Here is a 19,357-nt window from a genome sequence, read left to right as displayed (position 1 = left end):
TTCCTGCGAAGCCTTCCACATGGATACATTTTGATTGCAGTAACAAACAACGTTATTAAATGCTAAACCAATGAAAGAGATCGATCTATTCGATGATTAACCCATACTTTAATAACGGGGCTTTACAAAAAAAAACATTTAAAGCTCGAGAGGGCAAGAACAAGATCAAGAAGCCAAACAGGCTTCCCAGAACATTTGACTCCTCTCCTTCTCACTCACCCTGTCTTTGCCCGTCGACGACAAACCAACGACCAAATTCCGATTCTCTCTCCTCGCCCACTTCCCGTAACTATTAACTTCTCCTTCTTCCTCATCTTCTTCTCCGTCCATCGTTTCCGGGTCAAGATCCGACCCGCTCATCTGAATAATCGTCCGGCAGGACGTCTCTTGCGGACCAACTCTGCAAGACTCGGCATCACCCTCGTCATAGCCATTGTCTTCGTCGTCGTCGTCGTCGTCGTGAACGTTTGGTAAGCCGAGACCGTTCTCGGAATCTGCTGTTGCTTCGAAGAGCAAGAAGCGAGATACATCCACCACGTTATAGTTCATGTTTATCTTTTTCCGGGGAAATATTCAGAAACTGAAAAAGGAAAAACATAGTGCCCGTTATATATACATGCACAGAAAGAGATTACAGCGGAATTATGATATTATATGTATCTTTTGACGAAACCCCAAAAAAAATATTTGACGTGGCAGAGAGATGTTCCTCTATTTTGTCCTTCTTTTATGAGTTGGCCATTGATGTACCATATCTCAACCCGAGAAGACAAAGAGACGGTGACAATGGAAATGATGACACAAGCATGTGGGGTTGGACTTCTAGAAGGAATCTATATCATAATGACAATATGTACAAATCCTTAAATAAAAAGAAATATATAATAAATACAAAAGCATTGCCAAAGTTGGGTTCTATCTGGTTCCCCCCCCCCCACCCCCCGGGCCTTCTTCTAGAAGACCGAACATCATTTCAAATCATACATGCAAAACATGTGCTGTCTGAAAAAATGGTCAGAGTCCGTCTGCTGCAGAGGACGTCATTCCCGTTTCTAGATTTTCCATCATGACAAAGAGGAATGGGCAAATCAGAGATCAAAACAAAACAAAACAAAAATTTGTAATTAAATGATTATTTTATATTTTCGCCATAATCATACCAAGGGTTAGCACTTGCTGATCTTAACGCAATCATTCCAACTCATATTTCGCTTAGTTTTGATAAGTATAAATTAAATATAACCAACACATTGAAATTGAGCCATGCATAATTATAGAGACGTAAACCGTGGTTTACGCTTGGTACTTATAGAATAAGAACATTGCTAATCTCTAGATTAAGCCTCTGTCAATTATTAAAACAAGAACAAAATTTAGGATATTTTTGGTGTTCACAAAAACTTGAGGTCCTATTGGACTATTTTAATAAATTTTGGATCGTTTTGCACGATATTCCATCATTCATTGTCATCCGTTAGATCCTCTAAACGTTCAACTTGTTATAGCCGTCGGATATTTGTTTTCCTTTTTATCTGTTTTGTTTGTGACTTTCACCGTTGCAGATATTACGATCTCCGTTCAAACGGCGTCGTTTACCAGGTATTCAAGATTCTAGACCCTTCTTCTCAGTTCACCCACTTTCAAGTTCCTTTCGCTGTAGGAAGGTCGAATTGAATTCTAGGGTTTTCCGTATCTTCGGTACTAGCGATTCAATCCGGTTAATTTTCTTGAGATATGCCTCGGTAGGTTTCCTTCTGTCCTTCTATGATGGATTCCCGAGTTTATATTTCAGGATCAGAAATTTTGGTGCTAATTACATGATATTTTGAATTTGCAGGTACTACTGCGATTATTGCGAAACCTATCTCACCCACGATTCTGTAAGTTGTTATGACCTGAATTCGACTTTTAGTTGAAACGGATGATATATTGTCCGACGAGACTAATCAGAAATTGGACTTGATTCTTCTTCTTTTTCCAACTGCATTCAGATCGTGCTTGGAATGAAGTTGTTTGATTGTGACATACATCTCGATTTGATTTGTGGGTATTTCTCATCCTGTATTTGTTGTTGATGTCACCTCGTATCCCCTTAGTATGTCATTCTATTGGGGAAGATCTTTTCCTCCGAAGATCTGCGATTTCTGGTATTGGACATTGTAGGGTTGCTTGATTCAGAAATACCCCAATTACCTTTCTTTTATCCATTGACGATTCGCTTAGTCATGGTTATATCATTCGAACATCTTCCGTGTCCAGCCATCGGTGAGGAAGCAACATAATACAGGTTATAAACACAAGGTACTTCATGTATTCTTATGTTATGTATCCAAACTGTGAAATTTTAGGTTTTTTATTCACGCCTCATTTCCATTTTAACTGCAATCCTTGCATCCGACCAACACAGTCAAATGTGAGAAACTATTATCAGCAATTCGAGGAGCAGCAGACCCAGAGCTTGATTGACCAGAGAATCAAGGAACATCTTGGCCAAGCTGCAGCCTTTCAGCAGGTCCGTGCCATTTATAACCGGCAACTTATAGCTAGACCTCGCCTTCCCATTCTGCCTACTTCAATCAAGCCCTCAAGCTCCTACTTCTATTAACCCACCGCTGGGTATTAGACCCCCTATTTTGCCTCAACCACTTGTCCCTGGTGCTCCAGGTAACAGATAAACTTCATTTCAGCCAAGACCTATGCCTCGGTTTCTTTCTTAGACTCCATTCCAATGGTCGAATCTCATATCATGCATCTGATTCACGGTCTTGTTGATCATTGTTGCAATTCCTGTAAATTGTTGTATTTGTGTAAGCATGTGTGGTTGTAAAAGCTGACGGTCGTTACTTTTGTCAGCAGGTTATGTGGCAGCTCTGGGAATGGCTCCAACGGTGGCACCTTCTCCTCCAGCAGCGGTTGCACCATTGACTGTCCATTGAAGCTCGGCTCCTCAAGTCAAGCACCCCCCAATGGAGCCCCTTCTCCAATGACCACAGCAGCTATCTACCGTCCCAATCAAGCCGCTCCTGCAAGCGGAGGCTTTGAAAACGTAAAACCAAATAGTCAGGCCCCCACTACAGATTCTACAGTTCATTGATTGAGTCGTATCTATTTTGTGGTTTGTACGATGCTGTAAAACATTATTGAAAATTTGATTTTGAAGGTTGCTCGTCTTCATCATGATGATGATGGGTAAAAACCAGAGAAGCAGTGCTGTTTCCTCTGCATGTTCTTACTTTTTTTCCTAAAAATAATAAGCTTTAATCCGATGTTTGCGCTTAACCATTCAATCACTGCAGCCCATCAATCAAAGTTCAAACTCTAGGATTTGTTAATTTACTTGTACATCTGTTTCCATGCATGATTATGCCCTTTTCTAAATCAAAGGTTGAACGTATATGCACAAAATGTTAAAAGCAAAGTTTCAGTTTTTCTTGTTCGAGGCAATTAACATCAAAAGGATGGATGCTATTGGTCCATGGGGTGGGTGAGAGCAGCGCCAAAATCTGTGAGTTTGACCTAATGGGATATTTTTTATTTATTTTTTTTCAAATTTTCGTATTTTGCTTTTGTTGGATTTACGAAAGCTAAAAGAGGATAAGAGGGGAGCTCTCTTGTTCACCTTCTCTTAGTGTCGCCGGCGGTTCCGCTGGATAGATATGGGCTTCGCCGTCGCAAGCTGCTGCTTCTCCGTTCTCAATGCCTCCGTCAAACTCCAATCTTCCTCCGCTTCTCCCCGGTGTTTCGTCGCCGCCTCGCAAAGGTCGCTGACCTCGGTGACTCCCCGAGCTTCATATCAGAAGAGGCGGGCTCTCGGGTCCGATTCATCCCCTTCTCCAGCTAAATTCAATCCCCAGGTACATAACCAAACCCTTTTCAACCCCTCATTTGGGTATTTTCCTTTCATATTAGAATCTGTCGTCGAGTGGCTTCGTCTGATTGAATTTTGGTTATCGACTACTCCCCAGAATGATCTCACATCTCAAAAGAAGTTCCAAGGAAGAACAAAAAATGAAATATCTACAGATGGAATTAGCGGTAGAAGAGATGGGGGTCGTTCTCAATCAACGGCCTTTAAGGCGTTTGGGACGCAAAGAAAGGAGAAAAAGGAGTTTCAGCCTGATCTTAGAGAGCAACAGGTATACTATGTTTTACGTTTTGTCTTGGAAGTATCAATTTGAAAGCTTTGGTTTTCGGGGGATGTACAAAGTGACGTACACGTACTTTTTGCTCTGTAATTGAGATGTAATGCCTCTGCAACCGGTTTTCTTGTTTCTACTTGCCCTGTTTCCGTGACTTAAAAGAGTATCCCGTCAATATCAATGTCATTTTAGGTTGATTCTGGGAAGATTCAAGATGCGTCCTTTCTCGATGCTGTTGTTAAGGTAAAACTTCTTCACCTATGAAAGTTTTTTTTTCCTGGTGCCAAATTGCTGTTTATTGCTTGTCTTAGTGGAGATATTGCATGTTTTGGAAGTAGCCTTTAAACTACTTGTCTAGTTAGGAAGCCTTTGTAATGGTTGTTGTTTTGTTTTGGTTAGGTTTATTGCACTCACACAGCGCCTGATTACTCCCTACCATGGCAGAAGCAAAGACAGTATACCAGCACTGGGAGGCAAGCTTTTAAAGACATTATTGTATTTGGCAATTTATGCCCGTTTAAAAATGGTTTTTGTTCTAGGTAATTTATGTGTTGTACCATTGCAGTGCTTTTATGATAGGAGATGGGAAGCTCTTGACAAACGCCCATTGTGTGGAACACGATACACAGGTTTGACGCAATTACTTTCGTCCTATGTTTTTTTACCAATTGCCTGACTTTTTTCAGTCTCCTATTTTGATTGCTTCGACCTGACTTCTGCTCAGGTGAAAGTGAAGAGAAGGGGAGATGATAGAAAATATGTGGCTAAGGTGAAGTTTTGTATCTGAACTTGCAGATTCTTCTGTATGTGGGTGTCATCTTCTGCTCTGAATCATGAGCATGACAGCATGTGCATAAATATGTTAAGCAACGCTTGTATCTAGAGAATGTAAATGAATTGGTTACATGATGCTCTTCAAATTTTTATTGAGTGCCTTCGGAACTTGTTTAATTTATTGAGAAGCCCGTATCCAGAACTTACATACTTTGTATATCATCAGCACTTAGCGCCTAAATTTCTGCTCGCTTTATAATGTACAGGTTTTAGCTAGAGGTGTCGATTGTGATATAGCTCTGCTTTCGGTAGAAAATGAGGAATTCTGGAAAGGAGCTGAACCTCTCCGACTTGGCCATCTGCCCCGCCTTCAGGTTTCTGCCTTTTAAATTTTGAAATGAATATCTGACTATTAGGTGGGAGTTATGAATAATAAATACATCATAAGAGAACCAAGTAGTTATTAGTTAATTTATAATATAATCAACAGGATGATTGATGTCTCTTTTTGATGAAATGCTCATCTTTCTAGGGATAAAGTGTTTAAGAGGTCTTGTCAGAGTGACGACCAGGGGAAATGTTACACAACATTTCTTTTTGTTCAAAATTTAAACTTCAATGATGAACAAATAACCTTAAGATTTGTTTTCTTCTAAACTTTGCAATCTATTATCTTTCTAGGCATATCTTTTGTACATAAGATCTCCCTATTGGACTAAATTTGTAGGATGCAGTAACAGTTGTGGGATATCCACTTGGAGGAGATACTATATCTGTGACAAAGGGGGTTGTATCACGTATAGAGGTTTCCTCCAGAACTTCGCTGCATTTTCATGCCACTGGTCTCTTGTGTAAATCTTTAGTCTTCTGCTCACTGAAACCCTATTTTTTCGAGGTAAACAGGTAACATCATATGCTCACGGATCATCTGATTTACTCGGTATACAAATTGATGCTGCAATAAATCCAGGTCATAAGATCCTTTCAACTTTGAATGATAAATCGTTTTTCTTTGCCCCTTTATGTTGCATCTAATTCTAAAACTTCTATCTAGCTTGTTAGTTTGTTGTGTGCTTTCCACTAAAATATTTTCTGAGAATACTCTTCCGTATTATTGTGATTGCCACTTCTTATACGTGTTAGATTTTAGGTAATAGTGGTGGCCCTGCGTTCAACGACCAAGGGGAGTGTATTGGAGTAGCCTTTCAGGTACACACTTTGTAACTTTCTGGAGGCAACTTGACCTTGGATTTTGGTTTCACGCGTGTTCCTGGCATGCTGTGTAAATTGTTATCTTCTATTCTGCTCATTTGCATATAACTTTTCGGTCCATGAATGCCTTTTCCTTTCGAAATTACACAAAGGTGATACCCCCAGTTATGAAATAATGTTTCTATGTGATCTGTGTTCTTTTCATTAATGTCAGAAGGCACTTCAGGTGATTTTTTAGCTATGAAAGTTTGTTGCCCTTGGGCTTCTATCTCTGTTTCTTTCTCTCCATCCTCACCAAAGTCATCTTCTAGGTTTACAGATCTGAAGAAGCTGAAAACATTGGGTACGTGATACCAACCACAGTCGTTTCTCACTTTTTGACAGACTATGAGAAAAATGGAAAGTATACTGGTAAGAATTTTCTTTTGATGCTCTTAAAATCTTTGTGTGACTGAAGTTACTTTCTATGTCATATCTATGAAATTTCGATCTGCAAGTCTATATCTTATTCCTTGTGAACAAACACATGAATTAAGCAGTCTTGTTGTGATTCAGCACCAGACACTTACAACTCTGATATTCCCACAACAAATTACAGTGAAGATGATTATGCTCTAGGATTACATATCAAGTAAATCAAGTTCCAAGACATGACCTTGTCATTTGTCTTTGATCTATGTTATGCCTCATGCTCTAGTTGCAAAGTCATTATCGATTAGTTGAGCCTTATCACCAGTTCGGCTGTATTATTTTTTAACAGTGCTCCCTTGGCAGGTTTCCCGTGTCTAGGTGTATTGCTACAGAAGTTGGAAAATCCAGTTCTTCGGGAATGCTTAAAAGTTCCTTCAAATGAGGTGTGCATGTTTGGCTTTAGGTCGATTGTCTTCTGTTAGATAGAAGGTTGTCCCACTGTTGTCCCTTTTCATATACATTAAAAAAAAGTAGGGGACAATAGGCTGATAAATCTCCATCCTTTTTTTCACTCTTTTATCCATTATATTTAAGGAATTTCCTTATTGTTGGTCAGACCAGAGTAATGAAGCCTTAATTTTGTAGGGTGTGCTGGTGAGAAGAGTTGAACCTACATCTGATGCAAATAATCTCCTGAAGGAGGTACGGGAAATAGATCAGGGGATTGTTGTTGTAAATATCTACAATCACAATCTCTGGTGCTTTCCTGGTTTCATCCAGGTTTCTCAGCCCAGATTTCTGTTGGTATACCTGATCAGCGTTAATTGGGTTGTTTCAGGGTGATGTGATAGTAAGCTTTGATGATGTTCATGTGGGGTGTGAAGGAACTGTACCTTTCCGAACAAACGAACGCATTGCATTCAGATATCTCATCAGTCAAAAGTAAAGACCTGTTTCCTTGACCAATTATGCAGCAAAATCCTCGGCTTTCCTCGTCTATGGCTTACAGTTTACTGAAAACAGATTTGCAGGTGATGTAATAGAGCTCGGTGTCATCCGAGCCGGAGAACGCATGAAAGCTAAAGTAGTTCTGAACCCACGTGTGCATCTGGTAGACGCCTGTGTCCAATCACTTTAAGCTTCACTGCTTTTTATGTTGCAAAATACTAGACTTGGCAAATAGGCACATCGTCATTTCTCTTCGCATTATGCTTCATGATCCTCATCTGCTTTGCATTTTGATCCTGAGTTCGGCTGTTTGCCCAATTTTTGTTTAAGACTTTTAAACGAATTACTTCACTGTATGCAATGCTTCTGAAAAAGGTTCCATATCACATTGATGGAGGTCAGCCATCATACATTATAATCGCCGGGTTGGTGTTTACTCCACTCTCAGAACCCTTGATAGAGTATGTTCTCCTCTGCCTCTAAAATGCAAAAGGAAACAGAATCTTGCATCTTTTTTTCACTACGCGCTAACTCTTTTTTCTCTTCTCTTTTCATCGACAGAGAGGAGTGTGAGGATTCCATAGGGGTGAGCTCACTCTACAAAACCTTCTGTTTCCTTGATATTCATTCCACTATGGGGCAGTAATTTTCTTATGACAAGTTTCTATGCATCCAAATTCTCAGTTGAAACTGTTGACGAAGGCACGGTATTCCTTGGCAAAGTTTAGAGGAGAGCAAATCGTCATCCTATCACAGGCAAGCCTGAACTTTTAATTAAATCCCTTCTGCATACTCTTTCTTGATCATACATGCTAAAAAGACTGCCAGTATTTTGGTTTTCAACCAAGTTAGAGAGCTGCAGATATTTTGTCCCAGAGATCAATCCTTTTACCAATTAATTGTGTTCTTGTGTATCCTTTGAACACAGTTTATCCTGCGCTCAACTAAAACTAGCTTAAGCTAGAAAGACTTGTAGTACTTAGGTTTGCTACCTACTCAGCAAGCCCTTGTTTTGTAAGTCTTCTTCTGAAATAAAGGCGTTCACCTGTTTACTCACTGATCAAGCATGGGTGTAGGTCTTGGCGAATGAAGTAAACATTGGCTATGAAGACATGAACAACCAGCAGGTTCTGAAATTCAATGGAATTCCTATAAGAAACATCCATCATTTGGCGCACCTCGTTGACACGTGCAAGGACAAGTATCTTGTTTTCGAGTTCGAAGACAATTACATTGCTGTGCTGGAGAGAGAAGCTGCAAATGCAGCATCCTCGTGTATTCTTAGAGATTACGGGATTCCATCAGAAAGATCCTCTGATCTGTCTGAGCCTTATGTCGATTTTGTTGATGGCAGCCAGGCTCGGGACCAAGATTCTGGAGATAGCCCTGTCTCAAATCTGGAAATTGGATTTGACGGACTCCTTTGGGCGTAAATTCTCTCAGGTAGGAGAGGATTGTCAGATAAATTATACACTAGGGCATGCGGAAGCCATGGAAAAAGCTGATTCAGCTTCCCAGAATGTTTGGCGAATGCTTCAACTTCTTCCCCGTTCTGCAGATTTGATTTGATTCATTCACTCAACAATAACCCCGTAAAGGATTGAGGTCTGTTCGGCTGTGTCTCAGGCCGGGGGAGAGTGTTCTGGGAAATCCATTGTAAGAATCTTGATGAGAGTGACCTGTTATATGTCTCAAGATGATATTGATGGAAATGAAGTTACATTGGCCTGATAAATCTTTTGCCTTTGGTTTCTTTCTTAGTTTATGTCCGTTTTGGTATATGTTGTCACAACGGAGATGGAGAGAGAAGCTGCAAATGCAGCATCCTCATATATAACAATACATTAACTTGGGGCTTATAATACAGCGAAAAAGTCTAATCCAAGAAAAGACATAAGCAGTTCATCATTACCGGATAAGAGCCAAAGAGAATCTGAGCTCAAGAGATGGACGGACAGGTAGGCCGTGTTCTGGTCGCTACATAACATTCTTCTTGCCATCGCACCTGACGACGTGAAACAACTTCCCCATAAACTGTTTGAACTCAAACGCGCTCTTTTTCTTCAGAGACTCTTCTTCGACCAGACGCTTCCTCAGCCTCCTATTCTCTTCCTTTAGCATCTCCATGGCAATGGCCAGCTGCCTTATCACCTCTCTCTTCTCTTCGTCCTTCTGTTTCAGTTCTTCCCTCAGACCCTCTCTCTCTTGAACCAGCTTTGATGTCTCATCTTCCTTAAGATCCTCCTCGTCTTCCGATTCTTTACACGGGCTGACTCCAAATTCGTTCTCTGGATCTTCGATTTCAGATTCTGCATATCCTTCAGACTCAGAGTTGGTTTGAGACTGGCTGTCACAAACGGATTCCACGGCTTCTTGTAAGAGTTTGGCAGAACGAGTTCCATGCTCGGATTTCATGTGATCATATCGCTCTGCTAACGAGCGGTGGGCACGATAAAAGTCTTCGACCATGCTGATGAGCTCTGGACGTTTCTTGTAGTATGTTTCCGCACGTTGGGCAAAAGAATCTGCATCTCCCTCGATTAGTCTCAGCATTGCCTTTGTCTTTGCATCCAGTTCTGCATTTCAGACAAGAATCTGTCACCCAATCCGTAACAAATGACTGAAGATTTGCCCGAAAGCCAAGAACTGAGAAAGGGACACTTATTGCTGAGACTGGATCTCATCGTTTGATCATACAAAAAAGCATGTTACAGATAAGAACAAAGTTGACATGAAGCCAGTTCATGAAAGTTGCGTGGACGAGAACACATAAGACGGAGAAAAAGACAGAGACGAGGAACAGAGATTAGGAGAGATGATACCAGAGAGAGTGGAGTGGAGCCACGGAGAGTGGCTTGAGCTTTTATGACCGTCGAACCACCACCATCTCGATGTCGCTTCCTCAGTCATCATCCTTCCTCTTCTTACCATCACATTCAACAACACATTACATCAGAATTCTGTCCTAAACAAAAAGGGAAACAAGAACGCCATCCAACCATAGAAGACTGCAAAACCAAGAAATAAAGGAGGAAACTTTCCAGCAATATTCCACAGGAAACAAATACGTAGATTGGTAAGAAACAATACTTCGTCGTCCATGTTTACACTCGGGAGAACACAGAGAAAGAGCGAAACCTACTTGTAGAGGCGAGGCGAAAGATTGAACCTTTGGATCTACGGAGTCTAAAATCGTAACTGGCAATACAGACGGAGCCTTTTTGAAAACTTTTTCGAATTTAAATTTTGCCAGTGCCGCTAATACTGCAGCTCGACCAGTGAGGCTTTGCCACGTGTCCCCAAGTTTAGTCAAATACATTTTCAAACGGCCGTAGAAATTATTTTCAAAGCGTCGTCGTATTTGCTGGCATGTTAAAGTTGGAATCTTTTCACACGCACATAAAGTCCGCTCCTTTTATGCATCTAAATGTGGAAGTCCATACAAGTGTATGTAAAATGCAAAGGAAAGTAGGAGTCAATAAGCATCGGGAGGGTCTTGATCAATGAGGTCGAAGAGTTCATCTCCGACCCCAAAGCCGAGCATCCTGGCCATGTCGCCCGTCTTCAACCTCGGCTTCGGGACATCATGTTGTTTCAGCCACGAATAAACGACGAACACTTTCTTCATGACGAACAACTCCAACGCCTCCGGGTTAAAAACGACACCCATTCTCAGGCTCATCTGACACATCCACACACAGTTACAGCACGCTATCCACAACAAATAAAAGGCGGAGGCTTTGTCACGATGATGATAATGGTACCTGGTGAGGGACTAACATGGCGGCGTAACGAGCAAGTTCACCGGCACGCCAGTCAAGCAAAACCGGCAGCCACGGATAGAGAGCATCAAGCCTCACGAACCACAGCCTTATCTCTGGGAATTCCGACAGCTCACGCGGATCCTCTGCCTCCCCTCTCTCGTAATTTATCGTAAATCCGATTGTTCGCTCCAGAAACTCCTTGGGTTTAGCTGCACCATATGTAGATTCGCACATGTAAAATCTCTCTCTTGACTCAGATCGGACTGGGATGTTGTTGTTACCTGAAGAAGGCAAGGTAATGCCAGTGGCCGTCTGAAACGGGGACAAGTCGAGCCTTTGAACGGAATTGTTATCGATGATGACTTCGAACCGGCCTTCTACCGGAGGCATCGGAGGCGCGACTCTGTTCGAATCTGTTTTTCCACAGTTGAATAAACTACCAAAAGCCCATGTGAAAACAATCTAACAGAGAGTAGACCGTACCGTCCTCGTAGTCGAAAGGGGAGAGATTGAAATTTCCAGAAGGATTGAAGGCAACTGAGAGGGCAAAGTCTTGCCTTTTCTCCTTCCTCCTCGCTAACCGCAGCGACGAACCGGGGCCCGTCAAGGGGAACAGAGGAACGTGTTTTGGGGAGGGACGGAGAGAAGGGAGCAGAGGTTTTAAAACCGCAGCACCATCCATGGCGGATTGCGAGTCTTGCTCCTTTTCGCATGCGTCCCCTTCCTTTTTATCTTCTTTGTTCTTTTCCTCGCCGTTGCCTTGATTATTGATTATTATCCCATCTCTATTTATGTAATCATAACGGATAACTCCTCGTGATTTTACTTATTCACCCTAAGATTCTATAATCTAATATCGAATAATATTGTTTCATTCCAGTTTTTAAGGAAGCAAAATTCCTACATCTTTTATTTTTAAATACTTTGTTAACTTAATCGCATCATCCCTGAAAAAATATTATACTTCATAAAAATAAAGATAGAGAAAGAAATCCCTATAACTAACATAGCACATTTTATTTTAATTCATTTCATTATATATCCATCTTTGTGAGATGCATATACATCTAGGTCCATGTACATTTGTGTGCATTGCCAAATTTGGCTAAGACATTTTTTAAAAAAAATGAGTTATATTAATATTAAAATGAACCTAGCAGCAGCAGCGCCAGACAGGGAGGGACAAAACGCTTGGATAACACACGTACTCTCTCTGCCTCGCATCGCCTTTTCTCCTCTCAGAGAGGGCACCAAACCCTAAATTTCTCTCCTGCATCTCTACTATTCTTCTTCTCTCTCTCTCTCAATGCTTCCATAGCTTCAAAACCCTAAGCTTTCGCGTGTTATAGGCTTCAATGTCCATTATTCCGTGCAGTGTCTCGTTTTGCTTTCCGAAAGCCATGGGTGTGGAACTAGGATGACTTTAGGTCCTAGGAAATTAATGGGTTTTAATCTTTCCATAAACGGTATGAGTTTCAGGTGTTAATCGTTTATTTTGGGCTGTCAGGTCTCGGTTTATCGAAACTTGTCGTGGCGGATCTCTGCTGGTACCTTGTTACTACTCTTGATCTGAAAAGTAAGAAGCTTTCTTCGAGGAATTGTGGTGGATGATACGTGTCGGAAACAGATCTTTTGGCTCGTTGGCTCGTGCGCTGTGTTTAGGAAACTCGACGATTCTCTTTGGCAACTATGTGATTTCGTTTAATCGGAACGTGTGTTTGATGGGGTCTTGGAAAAGTGAGAGACTTTGAATTAGATGAGCCACGGGAAAATCTCAGTGCTCTCTGTACGTATACGTTAGTTAAGAGCCGCTTATAGGTTGAGCCATGCCGTTCAAGAGTCTTATTCAGGACATGAGAGAAGAGTTGGGGAGTATTTCTAGGAGAGGGTTCGACGTCAGGTTCGGGTATGGGACGAGGTCAAGGTCGCATCGCGTGGTTCAGGATAGTTCGGTTCAAGTTGATGCTTTTAAGCAGAGCTGTTGGGCGAATATGCCGCCGGAGCTTCTGAGGGATGTCTTGATGAGGATAGAGGAAACTGAAGAAAGTTGGCCTTCTAGAAAGAATGTCGTTGCCTGCGCTGGTGTTTGTATAAACTGGCGAGAAGTTGTGAAGGAGATTGTTAAAGTTCCTGAAGTTTCGGGCAAGTTGACGTTCCCAATCTCCCTGAAGCAGGTTGAGGATCCTATTATCTGTTTATAGAATGTTTATCGTTAAAAGTCAGACTGTTAAACTGTTTATAGCAAGTAGTTCTCTTTTAAGCAATTGGTATTGGCTAATGGACACGATTCCTTGTCATATTTTTGCAGCCGGGACCAAGGGGATCACTTGTTCAATGCTATATAAAGAGAAACCGTGGTAGCCAAACTTACTATCTATACCTCGGGTTAAATGACGGTAAATAATAGATGTTATTCGTTTTTTCTCGGTGTTACTCACATACCTTGTGTGTTTTCCCATGAAGCATGTTACAGATGATTAAAATCTTTGCCCTGTTGAAAATCTAGCACGCCGTTCATCCTTAAACTTTATTGTGTAGAAAATAATTCGCTCTTTTCATATATTCAGTCTCTGTTACCTTGCAAACTGAACTTCCATGGGGAACTCACATCAAAGAGTTTTTTTTTTTTTTATGGATCAGCAGCTTCGAACGATGATGGGAAGTTCCTTCTCGCTGCGAAGAGGTTTTGGAGGCCAACTTGCACAGATTACACCATCTCATTACATTATGGTGATGTATCGAAGGGAAACGGTGCATATATAGGAAAGCTGAGGTACAGACAGTAATAAGTATCTCATCTCTGTAAACTCATGTATTAACCTTAATACTTCCACCTACTATTCTTCCAGATCTAACTTTCTCGGAACCAAGTTCACTGTCTACGACGCTCAGCCCACTAACCATAGAGCTCGAGTGACAAGAAGCCGCTCGAGCAGGCTTCTCAATTCAAAACAAGTGAGCCCTAAAATCCCCACTGGCAGCCATCAGGTAGCCCATGTCTCATATGAGCTGAACGTCTTGGGTTCCAGGTGATGATCTGTTACACGTCTAATACTTCTGATTCCCAAAAAACGCTGCTTTGGTTATGACTTCAATTGTAATTGTTGTTCTGTGGGATCAGAGGGCCGAGGAGGATGCAATGCACAATGGACAGCATCCCAGCATCTGCCATGGAACCTGGAGGAACAGCTCCAACTCAGACCGAACTTCTCCACGGCAATGTGGACAATTTTCCGTCATTTCCCTTCTTCAGATCAAAATCTACTCGTTCGGATAGTTTGCCTTCTGGCCCTTCACCCGCACAAAGGGAAGGAGTGTTGATTTTGAAGAACAAAGCGCCAAGGTGGCACGAACAGCTCCAGTGCTGGTGCCTCAACTTCAATGGGCGAGTTACCGTTGCTTCCATAAAAAACTTTCAGCTAGTGGCCACTCCAGAGAATGGCCCAGCCAGACCCGAGCACGAGAATGTGATTCTCCAGTTTGGGAAAGTTGGCAAAGACGTGTTCACAATGGATTACCAGTACCCGATCTCTGCATTCCAGGCATTCGCCATTTGCCTTAGCAGCTTTGACACCAAGATAGCTTGCGAGTGAATGGCCCGACTCATATGACTGTCGGGTAAGAACTGTCAGACCCAGAATCTCGCTACATTTCTTATTCCCATGCAAGATTCGTAACTAAGATTGTAGCTTTATGTTGATTCACCGGAAATAACCGTGTCAGGGAATGGCCTGGGGAGAAAGGTATGAAAGAGAAGATTGTAGCTTTTAGAGGTGTTTGTACATAGTGACTGTTCTTGTCTGTGCTCCCAGATTCCATTTGAAGACCACTTGCTTCCATCATGAAAGAGAGTTTGAGGAGATGTGTTTGCTGTTTGTCTCGTAGCTTCCCTTGTTTTTGTTTCTTCTCTTTCAACTGTTCTGAATTTTAATTTGTATTTACCGTTCTGAAGGCCCTTCCTCATGTCTTCTGATAAGTTCAGCTCCTGTGTTTCTGGTGGAAGTTCAAACTTTTCCATGTTCTGGCTTCAGACAAGATCCGATTTTAAGATACGTGTGCGTCTTTGGAACTTTCTACTTCACTGCTGCCTATGGATCAGTTGTGGTTGTGGATATCACATTACTTGGCATTGACCCGATGAATCAAGAATTTGGTGGAAACTACATGGAAAATTCCGATATTTTGACGTGATAACGTTTTAACCAAAAACAAATCAGGAATTGCAATGATTTTCTAGGCAACAGTTGTCGCACATGAACAGCGGCATTTGGTGCGTCCTTGAAAGGAAAATAAGACAGTAGATGCAAATGCAAATGACATTCTTGTTATTCTTGATTACAGCCACCCACCAAACATACAGATGTGGTCAGCGATCACATCACAATGGTTTCCATCCCCGCCGAAGCAATCTCGTAGCAGCCAGCAACAGCACATGCAAGATAAACTGGGAATTCGAAAGGAAATGTCCAGTCTGATATCAACAAACACGAACTATGTACACAACCTAGGAACACAAGTATTAGAATGTCTTACCAGGAACAGATCACGTCTGCAAACCCAGCAAAGAAACCACCAGGACCAGGCCAACCCCCCGGTCCTGGACCCCAGCCCGGTCCTGGTCCTGGTCCTGGTCCTCCTGGCCCCATCTTGGATGCTCAAAATCCTACACTAAAGATGCTAAAGGACTTGCAATCATTCAACAGAGCCAATTCTCAGGAATCTTCTAATTTGAGCACACTGTGAGGGCACGTTACAAGAGAGTTCTTAATATAGGAGTTTAAGGGCTTAATCTCAACACGAAACCAAACCAACAGTTGTTCAAACACGAAAGCTGCAACTACCCTTCTTCCATTTTTTACCAAATGTTCAAACCCACATGGTGATTACCTATTCATTACGGCGTCCACAACAAAGAACAAACCAGACATTAATTTTCCAACTTATTATCTACATAATCCACAATAAATCAAACAGTGACAAAAAAAAGTTTTTTTTTTTTTTGTTTTGCCTCAGATTAGCATATTGGCACATTACTCATAGCCCGCGACAACCCGCGTAGAACCTCGACGGCTCAATGCGGAGCGCATAAGTTGTTGCCGCAGGCTCATTGCCTTCAGGGTTTTGTCATTCATCGGCAAAACATCAAATTTCAAACGATCTCCATTTTTTCAGGGAAAAAAAATACAGAGAATTCAGGTTCATCCTCCTCCGACCGAGGAAATGAAGACGTGTAACTTTCGTACAAATAGCGAGAACGACTGTACTGTTATCGAAGATGGACTGAGAAACTTAGCGGCGAGAAAAACGACGAAGAGATGGAGCAGATGCCTAGGGCTTCTGCAGTTCCTTGGATCTTTCGAGGAAGCCCACGGAAGTTCCTCTGACATTGATTTGGGCCTCAAATGTGGTTTGGGCTTTGAAAGACGAATACAGGTGTGTTTTTCTTGAAAAATAAATAAACAATATATAGGCGGCCACATAAAATGAACGGTCCATTAATTTAAATGAGATTGAAACGGTCCCACTTTGATCGAGATGTGTATATATATCATATATGTATTGTGGTCTTTCTCGGACCCTTCAGGCCCACACCCTTTTTAAGAAAAAAGTCTGTACACATACATACATGCATTAAAGCACACGCACATGAATAGACAGGCCTCTCTATACATACACACACGCGCATATCCAAATCGCAAGTCACTCTTCTAGCGTTTGCAAAACGCCGGTTTCGTCTGTTTATTTTTTACATATAATTGTAATAGCACCCAACTCCAAATTAAATAATCCTCTCCCAACCCTTAGTAACGTAGATATATACAAAAAGAAATCAATAAAAAAAATACATTAATAATAACATTATTTTTTCCGATACATACGAATATTTCGTAATTTCTTTTATAATTTTTTATAAAAATTCATATAGATTATAATTTGTATATTGGAATCTCGATTCCATAAATTAGAATCGTTTTATTATAATTCATAAGTAAATAGCCTTATCTTGTCTCTGCAATCTCATTCATCTTCAACGGTGGAAGAAAGTCATAGTAACTTAAAAAGGCGTGGGTTGGGTCTCGGATCGACACGTGTCGCTCAATGATTGGATAAGAAGATCTTTTATAATGACGAGAATACCCCCGTCAACGCCTTGGTTTGGAGTAGAGAAGGAAGAAAGCAGATTGAGATATAACACTAATCATCAATGACATTTTTTCGCCTTTTCGGAAAAAGTAAACAAATTATTATTATGATAAAACGAGATTAGTAAAAAGAATTATTGCACAGATAGAGTTCACTATATATATAGATATATCAATCAAATTTTATTTAAATTATATAATATACAAATAAATAAATAAAATAATAGGAAAAAATAAATTCAAAAAGTAATATAATTTTATGGAAATATTTAAGATTGAACAATTAAATATTAAAATGTGTGGTGAAGTCAAATTGTAATGTAATGTAATAGAATATAAAAAAAAAATAATGTTTTATAGAATAAACATAGTAAAATTCTGATGATAAGACGGTACGTAGAGGGGAAAATGATTGAATTTATATATATACTGCATTTATTGTTAGCAAAAATAATTTAATATTATTTTAAGTGAAACAAATTGAGGAATAAAAATGAAATAACGAGGAAAAAAAGGTGATTGGACAGGGTAGGAACGGCAGTAGGCGTCTTTAAGCCCCCTGCTACCTTATTCCAGCCTACTTCTCTGTGGCCCATTGGGCCTTTTTTTTACCCTTTTTACCCGTCGGTTTTTTACCTTTTCCCTCCTTTATTTCCACACCCGTGGATTGTACCAAATATTAATTATGTCCTAAATTATTGTTTATATATAGATTTCTCTCTCCAAATATACGAAATTCAACTGGTGTGTGTGTATGTGTAAATATATCCATTCAAAAGAAGCCGTACGATAATTTTCGGGTGTTGACTATATCCCGCATGTAAAATCTACACAGTGAACGTCTCATCAAAACGACATAGTTTGCAAAATTGCAATATACATATATATATGATTGATTAAATCATGCATGAGTGAGTGAATGGGGTTATCATATACGTACATTATGGCGTGACGTGTCTATTATTGCCAAAAGAAATAAATGAAAATAAATATGGATTGGTAACAAAATCGTGTTTGGAATGGACACGAATGCGAATGGAAAAGCAGAAATGATTATTGGTCACCCACTTGACAAATCATATAATATAACCATGACATGACAAAAAAAAAATTAAAGTGATTTTTTTTTCTCCTTTGCAATGAAAAGGGGGGGGGGTGGCTTCCACTCATGGGCAAGTTCATCATCGCCAACACAATCCAACCCTGCTCTCCACCACGTGCGACCATACATCTTTCATATCATATATGATGATGATCATCTTCATGATAATCATGATACAGACCATACATGAGAAAATAGAAACTATTTTTGTTTTTTTCCCTTCAATGTGAACTTATTATTGTATAATAAAAAAAAGGGTAATTAGGAAGATAATACAGCAAAATGCAAGCTAGTCTCAAAGCGGAGCCCGAGGAGAGGACGTAGAGAGATTCGCGGGGAGCCATGCGTGGGCTTATTAATCTAATCATGTACCCTTGAACTCCCCATGTATTAAACTAATCAGATGGTTATTAAACTAATCTGTAACCCATAATCAATTAATTAAATATTAATCTAATTAATTAGTCACCCTTTTTCGTATAACGTTAACAGACTAATTAAAAACACTTCACGAATTACGTGCAGGACAACTCATATCCCCACTTCTCCATCTGACTCCCCCTTTGCTTTCTATAATCACCTTCGTTATTACCTAAATTTCCGAGCATTTATTTACGCCAAAAAATAATTTTATCAGTGTTCCAGAAGAACGTAATTTTATAAATTATAGTATTATACCGACGTTGTGATTTTTACTTTTAAGAAAAAAGAATAATTTAAATATAAACCTTATTTTATTTGTTTTTACTTTGGTATAATAGCCAGTTTAATATCTTCAAACAGCAATGTGTAGGGATGGGATCGTTGATATACTATGAATGAGTATTTAAATCACTCATTTATAAATTACGAACATTTAATTCG

The 19,357-nt window shown here is 40.4% G+C and overlaps 6 protein-coding genes across 14 annotated transcripts in view; 3 read left to right on the top strand and 3 right to left on the bottom strand.

Annotated features, from left to right (window-relative positions):
• Positions 1–806, bottom strand: part of LOC104817533 — a 1,155-nt gene extending 349 nt beyond the window's left edge. The window contains exons 1-3 of one of the 3 annotated variants that reach the window (XM_010546756.2): positions 751–779; positions 220–580; positions 4–12 (exon numbers count right to left, since the gene is read on the bottom strand). In XM_010546756.2, the coding sequence (XP_010545058.1) occupies positions 4–12; positions 220–549 (339 nt within the window). In that variant the 5' untranslated portion in view covers positions 550–580; positions 751–779. Of the gene's footprint in view, positions 1–3; positions 13–219 lie in introns of all 3 variants that reach the window. The other 2 variants (XM_010546755.1, XM_019202958.1) reach the window with 2 other exon arrangements.
• Positions 807–1,559: 753 nt separating this feature from the next.
• Positions 1,560–2,936, top strand: LOC104817532 (U1 small nuclear ribonucleoprotein C-like). The gene is given in 6 exon segments (XM_019202945.1): positions 1,560–1,742; positions 1,838–1,880; positions 2,260–2,301; positions 2,408–2,602; positions 2,604–2,664; positions 2,857–2,936. Coding segments are annotated over 6 exon segments (429 nt in total). The 5' UTR covers positions 1,560–1,734.
• Positions 2,937–3,571: 635 nt separating this feature from the next.
• Positions 3,572–9,219, top strand: LOC104817531 (protease Do-like 2, chloroplastic). Its single transcript, XM_010546753.2, has 19 exons — positions 3,572–3,854; positions 3,966–4,136; positions 4,332–4,382; positions 4,539–4,612; positions 4,705–4,768; positions 4,864–4,908; positions 5,180–5,287; positions 5,641–5,718; positions 5,817–5,883; positions 6,064–6,122; positions 6,437–6,536; positions 6,900–6,979; positions 7,182–7,238; positions 7,375–7,478; positions 7,560–7,647; positions 7,860–7,945; positions 8,046–8,070; positions 8,169–8,240; positions 8,561–9,219. The coding sequence occupies exons 1-19, from the start codon at positions 3,657–3,659 to the stop codon at positions 8,915–8,917; spliced, it is 1,884 nt and encodes a 627-aa protein (XP_010545055.1). The 5' UTR covers positions 3,572–3,656; the 3' UTR covers positions 8,918–9,219.
• Positions 9,220–9,282: 63 nt separating this feature from the next.
• Positions 9,283–10,723, bottom strand: LOC104817528 (protein NETWORKED 3C). 5 transcript variants are annotated; one of them, XM_010546750.2, is made up of 3 exons: positions 10,575–10,723; positions 10,307–10,407; positions 9,283–10,060 (listed from the first exon to the last, which is right to left on the bottom strand). In XM_010546750.2, exons 2-3 carry the CDS (start codon positions 10,395–10,397, stop codon positions 9,462–9,464), a joined length of 690 nt encoding a protein of 229 aa, XP_010545052.1. In that variant the 5' UTR covers positions 10,398–10,407; positions 10,575–10,723; the 3' UTR covers positions 9,283–9,461. The 5 variants fall into 5 exon arrangements, with proteins under 5 accessions (XP_010545052.1, XP_010545051.1, XP_010545050.1 ...); XM_010546749.2 differs by having other exon boundaries at positions 10,307–10,404; XM_010546748.2 differs by having other exon boundaries at positions 10,627–10,723.
• Positions 10,724–10,878: 155 nt separating this feature from the next.
• On the bottom strand, positions 10,879–12,013 carry LOC104817530 (protein CHLORORESPIRATORY REDUCTION 6, chloroplastic). The gene is made up of 4 exons (XM_010546751.2): positions 11,732–12,013; positions 11,530–11,661; positions 11,249–11,457; positions 10,879–11,166 (listed from the first exon to the last, which is right to left on the bottom strand). Exons 1-4 carry the CDS (start codon positions 11,928–11,930, stop codon positions 10,960–10,962), a joined length of 747 nt encoding a protein of 248 aa, XP_010545053.1. The 5' UTR covers positions 11,931–12,013; the 3' UTR covers positions 10,879–10,959.
• Positions 12,014–12,408: 395 nt separating this feature from the next.
• LOC104817527 (tubby-like F-box protein 3) lies at positions 12,409–15,329 on the top strand. Of its 3 annotated transcripts, XM_010546745.2 has the most exons (7): positions 12,418–12,452; positions 12,756–13,422; positions 13,557–13,644; positions 13,889–14,021; positions 14,098–14,277; positions 14,370–14,866; positions 14,972–15,329. In XM_010546745.2, the coding sequence occupies exons 2-6, from the start codon at positions 13,075–13,077 to the stop codon at positions 14,839–14,841; spliced, it is 1,221 nt and encodes a 406-aa protein (XP_010545047.1). In that variant the 5' UTR covers positions 12,418–12,452; positions 12,756–13,074; the 3' UTR covers positions 14,842–14,866; positions 14,972–15,329. The 3 variants fall into 3 exon arrangements, with proteins under 3 accessions (XP_010545048.1, XP_010545046.1, XP_010545047.1); XM_010546746.2 differs by having other exon boundaries at positions 12,409–13,422; positions 13,892–14,021; XM_010546744.2 differs by having other exon boundaries at positions 12,409–13,422.
• Positions 15,330–19,357: the final 4,028 nt, after the last annotated feature.

The sequence above is a fragment of the Tarenaya hassleriana genome, unplaced genomic scaffold (genome assembly GCF_000463585.1).
Source record: "Tarenaya hassleriana unplaced genomic scaffold, ASM46358v1 Cleome27, whole genome shotgun sequence".
Classification (NCBI taxonomy): domain Eukaryota; kingdom Viridiplantae; phylum Streptophyta; class Magnoliopsida; order Brassicales; family Cleomaceae; genus Tarenaya; species Tarenaya hassleriana.
The sequence above is the reverse complement of the archived record's forward strand: the minus strand, read 5'-3'. Positions and strand labels throughout refer to the sequence as shown.